At 31.6% G+C, this 21,663-nt stretch overlaps 4 protein-coding genes across 4 annotated transcripts; all 4 read right to left on the bottom strand.

Annotated features, from left to right (window-relative positions):
* Positions 1-9,397: 9,397 nt before the first annotated feature.
* On the bottom strand, positions 9,398-10,444 carry LOC111011783 (microsomal glutathione s-transferase). Its single transcript, XM_022285675.2, has 4 exons — positions 10,149-10,444; positions 9,988-10,063; positions 9,708-9,880; positions 9,398-9,599 (listed from the first exon to the last, which is right to left on the bottom strand). The coding sequence occupies exons 1-4, from the start codon at positions 10,259-10,261 to the stop codon at positions 9,524-9,526; spliced, it is 438 nt and encodes a 145-aa protein (XP_022141367.1). The 5' UTR covers positions 10,262-10,444; the 3' UTR covers positions 9,398-9,523.
* Positions 10,445-11,748: 1,304 nt separating this feature from the next.
* On the bottom strand, positions 11,749-12,287 carry LOC148212035 (uncharacterized). Its single transcript, XM_088123471.1, has one exon. The coding sequence runs from the start codon at positions 12,285-12,287 to the stop codon at positions 11,880-11,882; it is 408 nt and encodes a 135-aa protein (XP_087979597.1). The 3' UTR covers positions 11,749-11,879.
* A 1,879-nt stretch (positions 12,288-14,166) lies between these two features.
* Positions 14,167-14,883, bottom strand: LOC111012017 (uncharacterized). Its single transcript, XM_088123470.1, has one exon. The coding sequence runs from the start codon at positions 14,686-14,688 to the stop codon at positions 14,167-14,169; it is 522 nt and encodes a 173-aa protein (XP_087979596.1). The 5' UTR covers positions 14,689-14,883.
* A 1,756-nt stretch (positions 14,884-16,639) lies between these two features.
* Positions 16,640-19,712, bottom strand: LOC111011998 (glutamine synthetase nodule isozyme). Its single transcript, XM_022286008.2, has 12 exons — positions 19,508-19,712; positions 19,378-19,417; positions 19,159-19,262; positions 19,013-19,061; positions 18,782-18,888; positions 18,596-18,683; positions 18,357-18,485; positions 17,630-17,704; positions 17,489-17,542; positions 17,346-17,383; positions 17,105-17,264; positions 16,640-16,995 (listed from the first exon to the last, which is right to left on the bottom strand). The coding sequence occupies exons 1-12, from the start codon at positions 19,579-19,581 to the stop codon at positions 16,843-16,845; spliced, it is 1,071 nt and encodes a 356-aa protein (XP_022141700.2). The 5' UTR covers positions 19,582-19,712; the 3' UTR covers positions 16,640-16,842.
* Between the last annotated feature and the right edge of the window lie 1,951 nt (positions 19,713-21,663).

Raw genomic sequence — 21,663 nt, 5'->3', positions numbered from 1 at the left:
CGATCCTCTTAGCCATTTGTTAACCATATAGGTTAAATTATTAATTTGTTTCTCAATTTTGATGATTACGTTTATTTCACCCTAAACTTTAAAAACTTTCAGTGATTCTATTCAATCTCACTCTTACATCATTTACTAAGGGTCCGTTTTTTTCTTTTTTGGTGACATTCTCGTTTCTTGATTCTAATATTATTAAGAAACTTAAAAACCATTTGACAACTATTTATGTTTCTTTCTTTCTCATTTCTCGTAGAAAAGTTCTCAAATTTGTATATAAATTTTGGAAACAACAAAAACAAGTTAATTGTCTATTGTTCCCGTTTCCAATTTGTTTCAAAACATAAATAAAAATATTGTTCTATCATTTTTGAATCGTGGGTGTTGGAAGTCATCCTATTCTGTTTTTCTTCATTAGAAAAGAAGAAATAGAAACGTTATCAAAATGAACCTTAAATTAATGACATTGTACGTCTATCAGACACATATGGGTTGATTTAGTACAAATATATACCGAAACAAAAAAAAAGTGAATAAGTTGTACAAAATAAAGTAATTCGTATAAATTGTGGCAACAAATTTTTTCTTTCCTATGAAACTATTCGACTTCCTCATTTGACATAAACACGAGTGTAAAAAATATTTGTGCACCTAAACAAAGAGTCAAATTTTAATGAGTGCATTAATAAACTTTCACAATTTGTTGTAAGCCCCACTCTTACACAATGGGTAGTGGACCATATGAAACAAAGGTTGTCTTATTATTATTTCTCTTGAAGCAATTAAAACTTTGAGTGAAGTTGCACATGATCATGTTTTTATGTGACACACTCATTATAGGACCTATGTTGGTGCACAATTTCAAACATGTCGTGCTAGTTGTGGCCTAGAAAGTCTAAATATTGCATCCATTTTCATGTTTTTGACCAATTATTTCGAGTTACTGTCACTTTTAAACAATAAAATATTAAATATTTCGGAGTTGGTATTAGTTAAAAATAAAAAATAAAAAAAAACCTTAAGAAAAATAATTTCTCTCACATTCAAAACCATGAGTGATCGATTATTGTGTCAAAGCATAGTTCAAAAGAACAAGACACTTTAATATAATTTTAAAAATCGATAGTTTAATCTCTCGTCTTACTATAATAAAACAATAAAAAATAAATAGTGAACTCTTGATATTACATCGACAGGAGAGAGCAACTAAATTAAGTATTTTAGGGGATGCAAACAAATTTTAGATTGGGAAGGAAATTAAGAAAAATCAAAGAAAACTATTTGCTTAATGGGGAAAAAAATTTATGTTATTTCATGAACGAAGGTGCAATAATTATTCTGTAAGAACATTATATTTTTTCATACTTTTTTGTTTTTTTTCAAGGAAAAACGAATTGAACCATATATTTTTTTTTGTTAAAAAAATGTTAAAATAGGTTAATAAATTAAATGTTATGGGCTCATTGAAACTCGATAAGATATATGAGAGAATCCACGCACACTATGAAAAGTATGAGCTGAATCCAAAACTCGATAGGCCAAGGAGGGAAAATCTACGTGTCCCAAGGATGGGTAGTCCAACTCGTCGACGTTCCTCGGACAAAGTTCACCTGATGTGACATCATCAGTGGGAGTACGATTTTGTGAGTCAGAATATTCTTAGAATCGACTAAGAACTCTCTGCCTAACGGTACCGCTTCAAGCATCTTCTTCCAAATCGCTCCCTTATAAAATAAGAAGGTCAAATCATTCTCAATGGTACACGCAATATCTTGCACTATACTTTTGCTCTCCTCTGGACTCTTGTGGACAAAGTTATAATTTAAGATTTGGAGTGCATTTGATTAAATACCACACTGATGTTGAGTTCAATTTTGCAGGTTACGCGTACGCGAAGGAAGCGATCACATTATTATTTACTGACCATGTCAACTGATTGAATTTCGGCACCAACCAAAACAAAATAGTAATGATGACACATTTAGGATGTGCACCGGAAACAATAATTTTCAAAATCATTTATCTTTAATATATACCCTCAACTAAATCATATATTATGGTCATATGATAGCTAGTCACAATTGAAAACTAATCATTAGCATCTTCCTCCACTTAATTACTCATCGATGGACTCTCATTTTAGAACTTCATCTCCTCCTTTTCATATCAACTCTAACTTTTTCACTACTTTAAAATTTAATTCTACCTCTTGATCTAAAGTTAGGTATTTATGTGTTGAAGTACAAATATTAGCCAATGAAAATAGCTAGAGACAATATATTAAAGACTTTGATGGCCTTATTTGAGTGAGTAGCTAGATTAATTTTGATAATGATAGTCAATAAAAACAAATATTTAAACATATATCCTACCTTTTGTCTTTAGTTATAATTAATTTCTAACTACTAATTTTACAATATTTTATCTCAATTGGTCAATTATGAATATAATTACATATGTGATCCTAATTGACTTCTATTATTTTTTTCTCCGAGAAAATACAATTGTCTTCATATGCGAGGTTGCTTGCATGTTATGCTAAGGCTAATTTTTTTTATAAAAAAAATCAATTACTTAAAAATATATGTAATTATCAACTTCATTTAATTTATGTTTATTTGTCAAGATTAGCACAATTAAAATGAATTCTAGGATTTCATTCAAAAAAAAAAAAGAATATTACGATGGTAAAGCTGGCGATAAATAACATTTTAAATAAATAAATAAACATGATTTATTTGAAAGTTTGACTTTTTATCTTCGTATTAACGTGTATACTTGTACGAATGAGACTGAGATTTATTCAATAAATAATTTTATTATTTATCTATTTTGTTTTACAAATTCAAATAAGAAATAAAAAGAAAAGCGTTAAAGAAACTGAAATAATATAGGCATTTAATAACCTTTCTGTTTCTTTTATTTTTATTTTTTCGTTTACTTTCTATGCGTTTTTATTCTTAACGAAATAACTAGTAAACTAATTACTATGCTCGAGTTCAAGTGATTTTGATTATTTATCGTTTATATTTTTTGAAAGTATTTTTATAAACAAAAAATTTTGATTGTTTTTTCTTTCTAGGTTTTTATTTTTTCTAATGTTCTAAAAGGGTGATGAGGTTGCTATAAATATATTTTTATTTTTATTGCCAACCAATCGAGTCTAGGTCAAATTGTTAAAGTATCTATTTCTGATTAGAAGGTCATGAGTTCGAACCCCAGTCCCACAATGTTGTACTAAAAAATATATATATATATATATATTATTATGTTTTGACTCGTAAATTGTTTATATAAGATTTTAAAAGTAATAATAAAAAAGGACAAACTTATGGATGATTTATTTTTAAGATATATTTTCAACTAAAATTCAGCTTTTTTTCTTTTTTTTTTAAACAAAAACGAGAATGATGGCTTAACAACACTTCTATTTATTTCTCAAGGACTATAAATAAAAGATTGTTAATAAGTAGCTTATTTCTAAAAAAATCTAAGAAAACATAAAATATGATTGATATTGATATTTGCAAGACGAAGGTAGAGTCTATAATCTTATTCCACATACATGAACTTAATATGAGTTAGTCAGTCTGATTATCAATTAATTATGATAGTTGGGAGCTTTTTACTGAATTGTGATTAATCAAACCGAGACAACAGGCAATCGACCATCTGCTTTGTTGGGTTTCTAAAGTGAATGTAAACAAAGTCTCATATTAACTAGGGAATGACATGATCCATGGTGTGTATAGATATCTCATTAGTATGAGGCCTTTTGGATAAATCAAATTCTGGGTGAAACAAAAAGCAAAACTGTGAGGGCTATGCCTAAAGCGGAAAATATCATACCATTGTAGGATACGTACTTGGGGTACATGTAGTCATGATGTAATCCGTAGTTGTGTCTATCAGGTTGTATTACAGCCTTGAGCTTTGGATAAGAGCAAGCTCTCGTTTTGGTCCGAGAGTAGACGGATGAGTGACTCCTTGAGGAGAGGCTTGGTGGTACTTTGTTCGAAGGGAGGATTGTTGGATTTGTATAGGGAGTGCAAACAAAGTCCCGCATTGGCTATGGAAAAGAGTGATCATAAGTATGTAAGAGAGGATAATTATCTCCATTGCTATGAGGCATTTTGGGTGAAACCAAAAGTAAAGTTACGGCTGGTATAAGCCTCACGACTTTGAGTTGTACTCTTTACAAACCCAACAAAATACAAACATAAAAATCAAAAAACAAAATAGTCATCAAAACGAGGTTTCAACCGCTTTATACAGCTTTTGACGTTTGTCTAACATAATAATCCTGTCCTAACGAATTAAACTAAGCTTAGCACTCTTACACTTACTAATGATATATGATTTGTGGCCGAGTTTTCACACTCAAAACTACGGAGTTATATTGTAATAAAAAAAACTAAGGAGTAATAAGTTTTTCTGGCCCTAGCTAGTTGATACACTATTAGTGGTTCTTATTTGACCACTCACAAAAATTAAACAAAACCACATGACCTGAAAAAAACTAGCCAATTCCCAAAGCCCTTGTATTAATTAATTAATTAAACTATGTGCACACCCATCAGTCATAGAAATTAATTACAAGAGTGGAAATGACACTTCCCACTGGCTGCCCATCTGCCCTCTTGGCTTTATTTTTATTGGTTGAGTGCCATGCCAAGTCACCAAAATACCATCAATAAATAACATTTTTTAATTTATTGGTTGAGGGCCAATTTTATTTATCTATTTTTAATGTTTATATTTGTAATTAGTGGAAGATTAATTAAGAAAATGCCCATTCTCATGCATGCATTGCCCACTACTATTCATAAATAAATGAACATGGCTCTTCTTGTGGCTTAGGATTAGAGATGCAATGTATTTTTTTTTTCTTCTCAAAGGAAATGGGCCAATGATGGAAAATTTTTGGCTTGGATTATGAGCATTTTATTAGGTTAATTCTTAAATATGAGATAGACATGTCTTATGTATTAAAAAATTATGAACTCAATGGATGCGGTTATTTTGATTGGATGTTATAAAGTATTATGAATACAATATGGGAAGATAGATGACATTGTACATTCCATTTCAAAATATATATTTTCGATAAAAATGACATGTTTATTATTTTAATTAAACAAATGTATTTACACGCACATACACGTACATGTAGATGTAGATATAGATATATACATATCACATTCACACATTTATTAGGATGATTTAGTTATGTGTTCTTATTTTTTCCTCCTTAATTCTCATTTTGGAATAAGAAATATCTTAAACTAGTTCGAAATACATTTGAAAGTGTATTTTATTCTTATGTCAAGGAGTATATTTTCTAATTTTATTGTTATTTAAAGAATGAGAACCCTCTCAACACTATTACTTTTTTTTTATTATGTGATCGAGAAGCTGATTTTAGGCAGATTTAACATTTTTATGAGCCAATAAAGGAATGAAACGAGTTTAATATTTTTTGTAGCATAATTATTGCAAAAGTTTGCCTGTCCATCTCTTCACATTTCGTGCTTGCAGAAAATACTATACTCGTTCAATTGTTCTTTTACCCGTGCAAAATTAATTCATTGCATTATTAAATTGATGGAGTTAACAATACGGAGGACCTACTATTATATGAAAAATTGAAAGTTCAAAAAATATAGGGAATAAAGATACATCTTGAAAGTTTTGAGACTACTATTTAAAATATGGAGACTAAATAAATTCAACTTTAAAATTTTAAACATCAATTTGTGATTAGCATTTTTTTAAATACTTATAAATATAAGAGATGATATAAATTCAAACACTAAAACTTAGAAAAATGTGCTAATACTTTTTTTTTCTTGCATAACAATATAATAAGTGTCTTATCTATTGAATTATGTTCGGATGGATACTTAATACTTTTTGTTTTTTTAGTTATATGGTATGTAGGGATGAAGATTCAAACTTTCGATCTCTTTGATCGATAACATATGCATTAAACAGTTAAACTATATTCAAATTTACGATTTAAATTTGATAAAGTGTTGTGAGAAAGACATCTTGATTAGGAAATAATGAAGGTGGGATAAGGTTGGTAGCTTATATAGAGAATTGATATACGAAGCCATGAACCTCATTAAACCATTAGATTAAAATGATATATTGTGGGTGCACACAATTAGACTATTCAGTGGGAGGTCGGTGCCAAGAAAAAGGTCAAATTACTGTTTCATTTAATGTTGTCCCCATTATTCATTCTTATGGTGAATATATTTTTTTTTGGTCAAGAAAATTTATTTTATTTTTCTCTTATAAATCCTTGATATTGAGATAGGATTAAAGTTAAAAGGGTGTATTAGATACAACACAATTTAGGAAACTAGTACTAAACACATTTAAAATTTTAAAAATTTATGAGACACATATTTTAAATTTTATTTAACGCATAATTAATAGTGAATCAAATTATTATCTTGTGAGTCAAAAGACAAATAACAATTAACACAATGTGTATAGTACAACATGTGGAGATGGAGGATCGAACTTACAATGTTATGGTTGGAGGTATATGTCAATTACCATTGAGCTATATTCACTTTGACATGATGTGTATCAATCTTTACTTCTCAACCACTAAAATGAAATTTTTTTTTAGAGCAAGCAATTAATTGAGACGTAAATAAGTGCTAAAGAAATATATGTTTAAGGTGACAATAGGGTATGGAAGGGGTTGTGCGTCAACAGTATTTAGTGCTAATTGTTTAGCATATTTTTTTCACTGATAAAAATTGGACAGTTTTTTCTTTTTTTTTTTAAAAAAAACAGAAAGAATTCTCTTTTATACATTTTTTTCCTTTACTTGTCAAAAAATTTAATAACGATGAACAAAATATAAGTGTCATAAGTACCTTTAGTTATGCGTTAAAAGGCATATAAATTTTTTTTTCCATTTTCGAAGCAATACAAAGGCATAAAGTTGGGCGATAATGAATATAAAACACACACATATATATATAAATGTGCAAATGAAAGTTTTTTTTTCTTTTTTTCGTGAACTTAAACATATTCAATTGGTTAAAACATATATTTATAAATAAAAATTTGTGGATTCGAATTCCTTCAAATTGATGTACTAAAAAAATGATAGGTTTGTTGGTAAAATATGTTAAGTATCTCCAGAATTGCATGATATTGGCTTTTAACATAAGCTTTGTTTTTTGTTTCACCCTCTCATCTATGTCTTCCTTAATCAATATGAGATTTTACTTGCATACTCTGCAGTCCAATGAAAGCCTGCTTGTCTTATCAACATCTTTCTTTTACTTACATACTTACCATCCCATGCAGGCCAGCCGGACTGCTAAGACATTTTCACACGAGAAGGGCTTTCCACTGCCACAAACTTCAAATATTTATTGAAATTGATTAGTTTATAAGCCGTAGGAATTAAAGAAGGTATAGTCAGTGGGTGTTTGGCGTGGGAGAAGGGGCACAAAGGTTAATTAGTCTGTGCCACTTGTGAATTAACATTTTATAAAATATATCTCGCACGAGAGTCTTGAGAGAGAAAGAGACGGATTCCATGGAGGTTGTTCAATTTCTTCAGGGCAAAATGGATGCCGTTCACAGAAATTTCTTGGCTTATGGAGGATATTAGAAATTGTGGAGGAAGGAGAATTGGATCAATCCAACATGTTAAGAGGACCTCAAATTCGGTAGCTCATGAGATTGCTCGTTTTGCGATGGAAACGGGGTAGAGATGGAGTGGTCTTCAGATCTTCCACATTGGTTATCGAGTCTTGTAGACTCTGATTTTCCTTAGTTTTGTTTCGTTCTATACATTACTCAAACAACAAAAAAATGGTGCTAACGAGTAACAATAAGGATTATTTATTAGAAACAAAGTCAAGAGTTTAAGAATGTCGTAATTGAAGGCTTTTTAAATTTAAAGACCAAGTTCATGTGCTAAGTTTATAATTATTTGACAGAAAAATATAAAAATAAAGTTGGTACATAATCAAGCTTAGAAGTCGACTATTGAGATAGGTTTTAAGGTGTAAATTTAAGTTTCTTCTTCAAGATTTCTTTCTCCAAGTATGAATCCTAACTTCGAGAGATTTTTTTCTACTTGGATCTCCAAATTTTGAGGTCTTCATACAACATGACACCACGTGACTAAATTGTTAATCTCTTTCTTCAACTACTTTTTAAATCTATCGACTTACGCCACATAAAATCTAATTCAAATCTAGAAATGTACCTAATTAATTTTTCTAAAAAGTTTCCCTATTAAATATAACTTAATTATTTAAGGTACCAATAGCTTTATTAAACGTCGGAAATTTGAGTCTATTTTTTTTAGTTCAACGATTATAGTTGGAGAGATTGAACTATCAAGAGACTTTTGAGATAGTAATTACTATTTTTGACAAATTCTTATGGTAGTAAAAAAATACATATGTTTAAGTTAATAAATTGGATTCTTTTTCCAAGCTTAAAGCTTTTGCAAGTCATCAACTGATACACATGTGTGGTCATATTTTAAGATGATATCAAAGCCGGAAGATCCTGCACATGCGTGAGAGCTTTGATCATATTTTAAGATGATATCAAAGCTGGAAGATCATGTGTTAAAAATGAGTATTATTGTTTGTTCTCATTAAATATTGATTTAAGTTTTTGGATTTATTATTAAGATAAGAGTGTTAACTTTAAGTGTCTTTCAAATTGGTAACAATTTAGTCATTGAACTTTAATATGTAACAATTTAGTTCTTATAATTTAAAGTTGATTGAACTTTAATATGTAACAATTTAGTTCTTATAATTTAAAGTTGGTAATGATTCTTTGTATGAAATTTTTTTTTATTAAATTACTTATATATATATATAGATTAATAAACTAATGAGAGACCAAATATGTTTATAAATTAGAAAAATTAAATTGTTAAGTAATAAAATTTGACTCTTGATTTTAATAAAATTTCTTCCAACAAGGACTAAAATGTTACAAATTTTAAACCACAGGGACTAAATCGTTATAAACTAAAATTCAAGAACTAAATCGACTAGATCATTACAACTAAATTGTTACTTTAGTTGAAAGCACCTGTTTTCTGACCAATAAAATTTTAATTTCAGGTCTTTCTATATAGTTTCCTTTTTGAATGGTTACACCTTAGTCCAAACATTAATACATCTCCTTTATTCAACACTACATCAACTTCAACTTTTGGTCCAAAGAAGTTCAATCCAGATTAATTTTTGAACAAGATCAAAGACAGACATATCAATTTAAAGAAAATCTAACCCAAAAACCGATTTTTTTTTCAAGAAAATAAAATCAAACTGATTGAACTAAAAAGGAAAGTGCAAAATTAATATGGCAATCATAAAAACCCAATACCACATCAGAAACCAGTAATCTCCTTTATTCAACACTACATCAACTTCAACCCTAAATCAAAATCAAAATCAAAATCAAAATCCAAGAGAACGAGCTGCAAGATGAAGAAACAACACTACAGGATCAGAGCTCAAGCGCGAAGAAGCGTAACACCGAAAGAGATTGTGCAAATCATCAAACCAAGCACCGCCAGAAAGGAAAATTTCCTGTTTGGTTTAAAATCCGTCGATTAGTCACCAAGTGTTTTCAGAAACAAATTCAATTAGATTTGTCGAAATCGAATCTGGACAGAGAGAGGTGTTCAGAAAACTCACCCGATTGTGAGGCGGTTTTCAGGCACGCCGGTGGCGTAACCTCTGAAATAGAAGAACCGACTTACGACGTAGAGAACACCGAACGAAGCGCTAAGGCAAGGATGCCTAATTCCTCCCAAAATCATGAGCATGAAGAACAGAGGCATCATTTCAAGCGAATTCTGGTGTCCTCTCTGTAGCAATTTATGCTCAAGATTTCAGACTCAATCGATTTCCTCCTCGAATCAAAAATTAGGGCAAATAAATTCAATATCGAAACAGAGCATACAGAATCACATACCTGAACGCAATTGAAGAGCTTAGCATCCTTGTTTTCGGATTCCAGGGCATACAGATTCGGGTAAAACACCTTATACCTAAAATTAAGAAGACAAAAGTCGAAATTAAAAGATCGATGTGATCGATATTCACCAAAGGAGAAGGAGAGAAAAGAGAAATTACTTCTTGCGAGCTCTGCCGACTTGGCCGGCCATCCAGAAATTAAGAAAGGTGTAGAGAACAAGAACGAGGACGACGTAGCCATATTCGGCGGGCAAAAGCTCGATTGCGGCCATTTTTGGAGGTGAGGAGTGAGGGCAAGAGAGCTCCAAGGTTGGGGTTCTTATCGTTATTCAGCAACTTTTTCTCCAAGCCATTGGGTTTTCTTTAATCGGATCGGTCAACTGTGAAATGTGAATGGATCGATGATTAGGGTTCGAGATTCTAGAAATTTCCGTGGGTGAGGTGAAGAACTGAACAGTTTTTGCTTTTTGATAATTATTTTCTTTTTTTAATTGGTTATTTTAATTGCTAATGCTGGATTTTAATGTCTAAACCACAGGCGGCCGGATTCGGAATTTCAGAGTGATGTTAAATCGTATTTAAAATTATTGTTGGGAAAATCGAAGGATGGGACGGGATGGGATATTGATATTCTATGACATTACGTTAAATAGTTAAATTATCAATTAATTCATTTGTAAAATTTTAATTTGTATTAATTTTTGTACATTGAAAGATATTTAAGGTGGTTAGTTGATATTGTGCTCATGTTTTAATGATTAAAATATATTTATATTAGTATCTTGGTTTATTTTAATTCTTTTTGTGATTTTTCAGAATTGATGTTGTGTGGTTGTTCATAGGAGTTTGTTCATAAGTGGAGTTTTTTTTGAGTTTGACCATTTAATTCTTTTTGTGATTTTTCAGAATTGATGTTGTGTGGTTGTTCATAGGAGTTTGTTCATAAGTGGAGTTTTTTTTGAGTTTTGACCAATGCAAGGTTCGAACTTAAAGAACTTTTTCATTTAAAATTTTATGATTTTAAATGTTTATAATTAATATAAATGATGATTAGAGAACTTTTTCATTTAAAATTTTATGATTTTAAAAATTTATAATTAATATAAATGATGATTAGAGACCAAGTCGGGGAGAATAACTATAAAATACATAAGGTTAGACAAATAAAAAAAATCAGTTTAATTTTATCTAAATATTTTATCAAAACAAAACATCTTGTTTTAAATCCTGCCCTATATGTTGTTATACCTATGTCATGGGTGAAATTGTGCTTCAAAGTTCGCATGAATGGAAAGGAAGCAAATAGATCGAGTTACCAAAATTAAATTATTTGGACTAAACCATCTAACCGACCAGACCAATCAAAATATGGTGGAATTGACCCGCACTCGAACCAACCGGCCAGGCCAAATCAAATTATCTGGACTAGACCATCTAACCAGACTCGACCGAACCAATCTAAATACGGTGGAATTGACCCACTCGAACCAACCCAAAGAGAGGATCGACTTCTCTTGAGGTATGTTCCCACACCAACAGAACTCTTTTGTTGATTTCGGCATTGTAGTGTACGTACTTCTAACACTAGACTCGTTGCAGTTTTATTATTGGAATTATGAATGTTCGTTGGAACTATCACGTCGAAGGGTGCATCCAAATGACTGCATCAACAATATATATAGTCTACTTCCCATATGTCATATTGTGTAATATGTGTAGAACCACCCCATTAGAACATACAAATCAAACATTGTCGATCTGAAAAACAAGGACCCATCGCTAAAATTTAAAATTTAAGCTAAAGATGATGCACATACAAGTAATAGCATTCATATTATACACAGCTTAAATAGTAGGTTTCTGAAGGCTTAAGCAAGATTGTTGGGAGTACTAGCTACTGTGCTGAGTTGCAGCTGCAGCTGCCTCCCAATTTGTGCCATCAAACTTGAGAATCTTCACATGGGCCAGAGTTCCAGGATCAACGCATCGGAAAGTGACCGAAACCCCATCTGGGGTTGACCGTGAATGGTAAAACGAGGTGATCCCACACATTCTGCAGAAGGTGTGTTTGGCAGTGTGAGTCCCAAAGCTGTAGCTCGAAACATACTTCTCAGACTCTCCCAAGAGCTGGAATTTGTCGCAAGCCACGCTGAAATGTGTATTGCCCCTCATGGAGCAGTCTGAACAGTTGCATTCCCAGGCTGTGACGCTCGCCGGTGCTTCCATTTTCCATCTTATTCTCTTGCAGTGGCACCCACCACTGTGCACCACCATTATCTCATCATCTGAAGAACCCATATCCCTTCAAGGCCCTTGCTGGAACATCATCATCATCATACCAAAAAAAAAAAAGAAATCCCCTCCATTAATTAGTCCATGCAATAACATATACCAAATTTACATGTCTACCTGAGGGAGATGAAAAGGGTGGCAGAAAAACAAGCAAGACAGGAAAACTTACCAGCAATTTAGAATCAATTTGTATGGTTTTTATTTCCTGGAGGTGAAGATCGGAAGAGTATATATAGTTGGGAAAAAGAATAAGTGAAGCGGTGATGACTGTGAATGAGATATTGTCCAGGTGGCCTTCAATGCGGAAGAGCTCACAATGCTCCCATGAATTTAACCTTATCTTTTGATTCTCATCTGAGGTTTTTACTTTATTTTTATTTTTAATTTTTGAGGGCTTTCTAGTATTTTATATATAATATTAATTCTAAATCATGGTGTAGGAATTTCGAACTTAAAAAAGTTACTAATGTGTTAATCTCTTAATTCAGCATGCTAGTTAGAGCCATTTTTTACGAGTCATCCACGTAAATTTGTATCCAACATAGGACTGTTATCTCAATTATGTTACCATGTATAAGCCATTTAGTTAATTTATCATCAAAGTTCCACATTAACTAAAGGTCTTCATGTATAGTAAAAAAAACTCAGTTCTGAAGCTAAACCAATTGATTGTCGATTTTCATCCAACTCAGTTCCTCTCCTACCCTCCCCTTCATGCATGTTCAATGTTCTTCTCCCTTATATGAGATCTCTCACTTGACTAACGCTTTCTTCTTCGACATTTTAGATATGTTGTATCTTTTTGGTCCATTTCCCTATCGGATCTTGGAAATCATCATATCGGTATTAGTTTCAGTGTCAAACCAACGCCGACCAATCAGTGATCAGGTCTAACATTGACTAAGAAAGAAGTAGATTTATAATATATGAAGCTGACATTTTCATTGATATGAGATCTGGAATCTATTGTCTTTTACTATAATTTGTTCTTTACCTTCGAGGTGAGAACAAATAAAATATTAGGAAATTAAGTTCATATATATGAGACAAGAAATAATAATAATAATAATAATAATAAAACATAGGAACTTGAAACAAACGACAAAGGAAAATGCTTGGCACATATAAAATCAGCAAGTGCATTCCTTCGTAATCATTCTATGGGACCTATGTGCCTTTCTTTTCCTTGGATTCCTTAAATTTCAAAAAGTAGAGAAAAATAATGGGGGACTTCTTTAAATTTAGAAATTAAACAATGCCTCCTAAATTTCTCTGTTTTCACCCAATTTTGGCTAATTCTTTATTTATTATTATTTTTTTATTTTTTTATTTTTTGTTATGATCTTGAGCACTGGACCCACTAATAAATTTGAAATGACATTTTGGTAAGGTAAAATTTGCTTCTCATAGGCCTACGAAAACTAAAGGAATAATACGAACAATTACTACATGAGAATGTGATATGTCTCGGGGCGTGTAATGGAGTAAATACACAATTGAATGACTATACCAACTTCTCCTTGTGATCATTAATTCTCCTAGTGGTGTGACTGTGACGAACGAACGGCTCCATAATGATATGATAACTCTCACGACTTCATTAATAATTTCACTCAAAAGACTTGATAATTTATCTCCTCGTTTATATATTATGAAATAATCCCTTCCTTTAACTATCGTGAGATTTTGTTTCCACTACTTTGCGATTCCAAACTAGAGCCTCTTTCAGTTTCAGCCATCAAAAAACACCAAAACTTCCGTCACAAAAAGAAAACCAATTCCCAAAAGAAGGAAAAAAAAAATGTTAAGAATCCTTCAAACTAAGCAAATTTTAGTGCAGACCCAAGAAAGTAACCAATCAATCAAGAACTAACCTTGCAGCTCATCAGTCATGGGCTGGGCTGCGGCGTCGCGTCGGCCGCCGGACGGAACTGCCAACATCCACATCCTCTGTTTTGCCGCACATCACCGAGGGCCTCCGCCAGAAACCTCTCAATTTCTTATGCTTCGTCTTCTTCTTGCTCTCAACTTGTGGTTCTGGGTCCAATATTTCCGAATCGAAGCTCCTGAGGCTGAAATTATTGCGATCAGCAGGGTCTAGAAGGTCAGATAAGCGGCGAGAAATGCTCTGGATCTCGTAGGCGTCGAGGAGGGAGTTGTGCGGATTAGGTGTTTGTGAATTGTCCTGAATGAGAGTCGTGATTGCGTGGAGCCTGTAGCGGGAGGGCTTGGGGAGAATGGTGGTCCTGGTGAGGCCGAATTCGCGCATGGGCTTGGCTTCGGAGCCTGATCCATGGTGGAACCAAGCCCACGCCGCCGCCTTCACCGCCGCTAAGTCGTCGCCGTCGGTGGGGGCGGGCTTCTTGCGGTCGGGGAAAGGGTTGAGGGAGACGGATGGCAATGGCATGGGAAGAGGGAAGAAATGGTCTGATTTTAGGAGAAAGTGGAATATATGGAAATGTAAAGCTCCACGTTATTGTATTTACAAAGTTTTTTATGTTCACTCACGTTACATTCTTGTAGGGACTTTTCTTTGTTTTTTTTTTTCTCCTTTCTTAGTTACCACTTACCACACGACAACTTATAGGTTCTTAAACTTTCGATATCATGTTTAATAGATCTCTAAAGTGTTCTTGACCTTTTAATACTGTATTTGATGAGTTCATAAACTTTCAATTTTGTCATTAATTTCTATTTGTATTTTTAGCTTTTATCCATTTTGGTTATTTTACTTTTAACTTTAATTCATTTTAGTCCATATACTTTCATTATATTCATTTTAGTCCTTGTATTTTTAAAGAGGGATTATTTTGGTTCCTTAATTTTATTTTTAATATCATTTTTCTATCACAATTTCAACACAACACTATATACAATATATTTCTTGAAATGTAATTATTATTTTATATTAAAGAGTTTTCGTATAATTTATGTTAAAAGATAACACTGCACTTCAACAAAATCAACGAGGGAAGGAATATCCATGACTCCAAAAATATCAAATCAGTTGGGATTTTATTGCGAAATAAATAGCCTATATATAAAAAAAAATTAAGTTAAAAAATTGACATTTACCAAACAAAGTTCCATACCATTGAAGACGGTCACATGTTCAAAATCTTTAGGAGGACAAAATTTCTCTCTTGATAATTGAGTTCGAACTTTTTTTTTTTTTTTTGTCTCACTTGGTTGAAAAGTGCCGTAACAAATTTACTTTTATCAAAATTATTATTCTAACGAAAAAATGTTTATTAATAGAATACTTTTTGTTTGGTTTTAACATTTTAAAAGTGCTTTTGATTGATATTTACCGAATAAATGTTTATAAAATAGACAAGTTACTAAAGTGCAAATAATTAAAGTTATAAGAAAATACTTAATAAAATATAAGCAATCAAAATTACAAAAATAAATTAGTGAGAGAAAGTAGTGTAGAGAGAGATTAGAGAGAAAAATAATATATGTAAAGAGAAGTAGTGAAAAAAAAGTATGTAAAAGAGAAAAATTATTGACAGAAAGACCATCTGTATAATAAGAAGTTAATTAATAAAAGTTAGGATATTTTACAACTCACAATTGAATTTTTTAATAGAAAAATGTCAAATATGGATACAAGTTCTGTTTCAAAAGAAAATATATGGAGACATAGCACATATAGTCATTCATTAGTGAACTGATGCATTTCTTTATTGTTAAATATTTTAAAATTTAAATCAGAAATAAAAATAATTTATGTAAGAAAATATTAAAAAAAAATGGCAAAATCGTCTTGAGAATATATCCTCACACCATGAAAATCTCCTTGGATGCCTCTTCATAGCATCTTAGGGTGCTTGGGCCTAATGCCTACTCAATGGAAAAAAATCTTTTTAAAATAAAAATAAAAATTTAATTAATAGGTACTAATTCACCATATACTTAAGTTTGAGTTTATAATTGGCCCATGTACTTAGTTGAGCATAAGTTAAATTTATTTTTAATTTTTTTATTTCATCATATCGACCAATAAATTTAAATGAGTGGTAAAATTAGTATTTATACTATAATTAATCAACTTTTCATAAAGATATGTACCCGTGACTACTTTTGTAGATATGATTCAATACTTGCTAGGTTTGTATTTCTTCTCCAGCATACTTAGGTGTTGAGTTTGTACTATTTTTATTGTTAGGTTAGTTCATAAGCAAAATTTTATTTTGGTTTTGAAAAGTCATTACTTCCATATCTGATATTCAAGTTTTATGTGTTAAATCAAATTTAGTAGCATTCATTCTGGTATTTGGACACAAAAATGGAAAAACAATCATATAATGGAGTAATTAATATAAAATTAGAAAACAGAATGAAACAGAGAGAAAAGAGACAAATATCCCATCCTGTTCCAACTTTATTATTAATTCCGAACACCTCTTAACCAAGTCAAAGTTCCCCCTTTGCAACTGAATAAGAAGAAAAAGCAATTTCTTGCGAGTAAAAAACTGGAAATTATGGAAACCCAATGGGAATTGAAGATATTGGGCAAATATATATCCTAAAGATTTGGGGAGTTCTGCTTCAGCATTTATGGCTTCCAAAGGATGGTAGTTTCTGCAATCATGGAAGTGACTGTGTATGGATCCATGTTAGAAGCTGGCCTTCTGTCCTCAAAGTATCCTTTGCCCGATTTCTCCGTGTCTCGCCCTACTCGAATCGAAGCTCCTCGGTTTGCAACACCCTACATGCCACAAACCAAATCAGAACTATTTATTTTAGTCGAAAGGAGTATGTATATCATAATAGTACTCGAGTCGAGTCAAGGATGTTATTTATGGTTGTTTGTTTACCCATAAGAAGGAGTTGATATCGGCTGTTTCGTGTCGACCGGTGAGACGACGCTCGTTGCCTTCTCCATATGCGGCAATGTGTTCTTTGTGCCGCAGCCCCAATTTTTCTATGGCTTTCTTGATCACCTCGTAGCCTCCTTCCTTTCTCATGGACTTGGTACTGAAAATATTTTACACAAATGTCATCCATAAGTTCACGGACTAAAATATAATTATAAAAAAAATGTATTTAATTTATTACCTGTAGTTTGTATGGGCACCAGCTCCATTCCAATCACCCTGATATTTGAATGAAGAGACAAAATTCAGTTGACATCGGGAAAAAAAAAAAGAAAAAAGAAAAAGGAAAATGAAGAATGGAAATTGTAATTTGAAGTCTTGAACCTGAATTGGTTTGGGGTCAAGAGAAAGAACCACACCCGCAATTTCCGTAATCCTCTGTTAATTAGAGACCAAATATAGATTATTATTTTGTAAATTAAAAAAAAAAAAACATTTTGTTGGTTGGAATTTTTTTGAAGTTACCTCCAAAATGTACCGAGCGATCCACAGCTCATCCGCCGCCGATATGCCCACCGAAGGACCAACTTGAAATTCCCACTGCATAGCCAGCACCACGAATTTGGATTACAAATTTTTGAAGTTTAGAAATTTTTAATTCTAATAACTTCGTTGGTAGATCCTACCAACATTTTAAAGAATATTAAAATTTAAAAATTAAATTTATAATTGAGAAAATTATAATAGTTGACACTGGGTTTGCAAATTTGTTACTCAAAAAGTTAATTTACAAAACATTTTTAGTTGTCACTGTACTTCCAACTTTTTTTCATTTTAATTTCTATAATTTCAGAATTGTCACTACAATTCCAACTTTTTTTCATTTTAGTTTCTATAATTTCATAATGTTTACATTAGCCTCTCTTATACACAATGAAAACCATTTTATATAAATTTATGGCTATATTTTCATAAATTGTGTGAGTGAAGTATAATACTAAAAGAGAAACAAGATAGAAATAGAAAAAAAAAACTAAAATGGTTCTTCCTTATAAATATAGGGATTAAAATAAGTCGTTTAAATTTATAAAAACTAAAATGAATCAAAATTGAAAATACAGATACTAAAGTAAACATTTTAGAAGTATAAAAGTCAAAATAAATAAATAATCAAAGGTAGGAAATAATATTTTGAGCTAAAAGTTAATAATTGTAAAATGAAGGAAGTTTAAAGGAGGCAAGGAAGGCGAACCTGACCGGGCATGACTTCGCCGTTGATGCCGCTGATGTTGACGCCGGCGTATAGACACGCCTTGTAATGCGCATCAACGATGTCGCGCCCGAATGTTTTGTCAGCGCCCGCACTGCAGTAATATGGCCCCTGTCACCCAATTAAAATCCCAAATCAAAAATCAATTTCATAAACTTTCTTCACACACAAGAAAAATAAATAAATAAATCCAAAGTGAAGGCAAAATTATTATGGGTCACCTGAGGCCCAGGAAACCCGCCAATCGGCCATCCAATAGGCCATTTTACATCCCTCTGCAACAGCGTATACTCCTGCTCAATTCCATACCTGTTCTCTCTCCAAATTTTTAACCATGTCACAAAATTAAATCCTCAACCCACCACCAATTTTTCTTTCTTAATCGATTCAAAACCAAACCAAAATACCATGGCTCCTCGGCTACTACATCTGGATGGCTGAAGATCTTCGTCGCCGCGTGCCTCTTGTTTGTCGGAATCGGCTCTCCGCCCGGAGTGTAGGTATCACACATCACCTAACAAACCGTGTTTAAATATTTAATATATGAATTAAATTTATCCGATTAAGCAGTAATTTATTCATCTTAATAGCATATATGATATCCCACGCAAGAAAAATGATGAAAAATTAAAACTTACAAGAATGTTGTTTCCTCGTCTGAAGGGATCCCTGAAAATTGCTTGTGGGCTGTTTTCATTACACAAAAAACAAGGAAATTAAATTGAACTTATTCACCGTAATATACAGATAAAATGATTTTTTTTAAGGAGTTTAAAAAACTTACTATAAGATAACTTCACTGTCCTCTCCAGGGGCTTGGCCGGTGCTGGAACCGTCATAGTTCCACTTGGGCAGCTTCGAGGGATCGCTAACAGGCCCTGCAACAGTCTTCACTTCCCCAAAATTTAAAGTTAAAATTAACAAAGGAAAAAACAGAACAGAACAGAGAAAAACAACAAAACTTTGTCTCAATTCAAACAAAAAAAGTTTTGTTTTTGTATACCCTTGCTTTGCTTCTGACGTCGGTACCAGATCCACCGATCCTGTTGAAATAAAGCAGAAACAAAAAATGGGAATCGGAAAAGAAAGAAAATTGAAGATGATGGAGGTTTTAAAGAGGGGCCGGGGCTGACCATATGTACTCGGCAATGACCTTGTCGGTGAATTCGGAGATATTGAGGTTGATAAGATCGGAGAGGGAAGACATTTCTGATTTCTTTTCTGGTCTGAAAATAGGAATTTGGGCTTCAACGAAACTCACAGAGATGAACAGAGCTGTGGTCGGGGTAGGCTTTTTATAGCCGCGAACAACCCAAGAAATTCTTTTTTTTTTCTTTTTCTTTCTCGATTGTGTCTCGGTCAATTCGATTGTTGAAATTGTGTTTATTTTATTTGTTAATTTCGGCTGTGATTTAAGAAAGAAAAGAAAAAGGGCGGTGACTTCTGAAAAGGGAAATCCGTGTTGAGAATCGGATATTATTCCTTTGTGTTGATTTGTGATCTGTACTCTTCTTTTGTTTGTTTGTTTGGCAAAGTGATAGACTGATAGGGGTGGAAGAATTTAGTTAAATACTAGATTTAACTGCTAATTGCAGGGGTGATATCTGTAAACTGTTCATTGATTGCAATAGCAATTTTCTAAATTGTAAGGTTTGGAAATTGCTTTGTAGTGTTGAAAATTTCGGCTGAATAGAGTAGCAACAGAGCACAATTTGACGGGTTAAGTCATACATTTATAATAAAAAAAACTTGTGAGTTCGAATCCACACTGACATATGTTGTACTTAAAAAAAATTAAATGTAATAGATAGTTTTTAGTTTCATTCTTAATCCTCTAGAACATTCAATAGCATCGTTCGTGTATTACAAATTTCTGAATATGTTATTTTGAAAAAAGATCGTTAAAAATTGTTATTATTTTTTTAACAAAAACTTAGATGTACTAATTAAATTATTACTCTATTAAGAAATGTTTAGATGAAGAGATAAGCCACTTGAATGTTGTTTGACGTATGAAACTCCATCTAACAACTTGTTCAAATGACCTATCTGTATATCTCAATGTATTAATAAAATGATAATTTAATGATAAATTAGTTTTTTATTAATAAAAGTCGAACAAATATTTTTATATAAATTATTTAATTTATAATTTTTAATAAAAAATTAATGATCAGATTGAGAATTACTTAAAATATTTGGAAACTAATGATTTAATTGAGAAACTTTTATGCTTCATATATTTTGTTGTCTAAAATTTCAAATTATTTTTATGATCCAATTTTTCAATGTTGGTTAAAGAAATATTTTTGGTTGAGTCGGTGTACTCCTAAATTTGTAATAATTTGTCTCTAAAATCGTGCCTCTCCAATAATCTCATAAAACAATCATCTAATTATACAATATTTAATTGTTAAAAAAATTCATAAGATATTAAATTTTAGGAATGCGATCATCGTAGTTGAACTTATTCCTCCTAAATTTTTTAGAGTTTACTAATGTGATGATTAACTCAATTATATTTTTAGAAAGTCAATCGAACTTGAGTACATTCATCTTTTAAGATAAAGTTTGACATTTTATATTTCTTTTTAAGTATTCTCTATAATCAAAACTATATTTACAGCACGTTTATTACGGTGCCTTAAAAATGGGAAGTAACGAGGCCTGCCTAAAAGCATAGCATAGTAATAAAAACTAAGCACTAGAAAAATTATGAGAATGGAAATGTGCATAATCGTTTTAACAATTTATTATTATTATTATTATCTTTGAATTGGAATAAGAGTAATTTATCGGGAAAAAGAAATAATAAAATATGTGTTTGGCACTTCCTTTAGACAAATTTTAAAAATTATCCGTGGCACGTGGCAGTAAATAACATTCGCAAAGAAAAAGAAGGAAAAAATGTGGCAGTCAATAATTGAACGAAAGAGAAGACCAAAGACGGCAAGACAAGAACATGCTCCCACGTGGCTCTTATAGGTCGACAAAGATTTCATTTCTTCCTTCTCTTTTTCACTCTTAGACTTGGACACCTTTTTCTTTTTTTTTTCCAAGAAAAATTAATATTTGTTATTTAATATTCATTAATTTCTCAAAAAAATTAATATTAATTAGGCATTTTTATAAATAAAAATAATAAAATAATATATTTATTTATATTTAGAAGAAATATATAAACAAGAAACAAGAAATTTAAAATATAAAAAAAATGAAAAACAAAAATAATTACCAAATACTTGTATCTATAAAAGAAAATTAAAAACGAGTTTCTTAGGTTTATAAA

This window comes from Momordica charantia, assembly GCF_013281855.1.
Source record: "Momordica charantia cultivar OHB3-1 chromosome 4 unlocalized genomic scaffold, Mcharantia_2.0 BLBB01000004.1, whole genome shotgun sequence".
Lineage (NCBI taxonomy): Eukaryota > Viridiplantae > Streptophyta > Magnoliopsida > Cucurbitales > Cucurbitaceae > Momordica > Momordica charantia.
Note: the sequence above shows the minus strand (reverse complement) of the source record. Positions and strands in the feature narration are given on the sequence as shown.

Bases quoted from the DNA above. Each gene is read 5' to 3' on its own strand.
- LOC111011783 (XM_022285675.2), bottom strand. From the start codon at position 10,261: ATGGCCGCAATCGAGCTTTTGCCCGCCGAATATGGCTACGTCGTCCTC. The intron at 9,881-9,987 runs GTATGTGATTCT...AAATTGCTACAG, and splicing joins AGCTCTTCAATTGCGTTCAG to AGAGGACACCAGAATTCGCT. The intron at 9,600-9,707 runs GTGAGTTTTCTG...TAAACCAAACAG, and splicing joins GAAAACCGCCTCACAATCGG to GAAATTTTCCTTTCTGGCGG.
- LOC148212035 (XM_088123471.1), bottom strand. From the start codon at position 12,287: ATGGGTTCTTCAGATGATGAGATAATGGTGGTGCACAGTGGTGGGTGC.
- LOC111012017 (XM_088123470.1), bottom strand. From the start codon at position 14,688: ATGCCATTGCCATCCGTCTCCCTCAACCCTTTCCCCGACCGCAAGAAG.
- LOC111011998 (XM_022286008.2), bottom strand. From the start codon at position 19,581: ATGTCTTCCCTCTCCGATCTTATCAACCTCAATATCTCCGAATTCACC. The intron at 18,486-18,595 runs GTGACCCATAAT...ATTGGGTGACAG, and splicing joins GCGGGTTTCCTGGGCCTCAG to GGGCCATATTACTGCAGTGC. The intron at 17,265-17,345 runs GTAATAAATTAA...AAATATTTTCAG, and splicing joins GGTGCCCATACAAACTACAG to TACCAAGTCCATGAGAAAGG.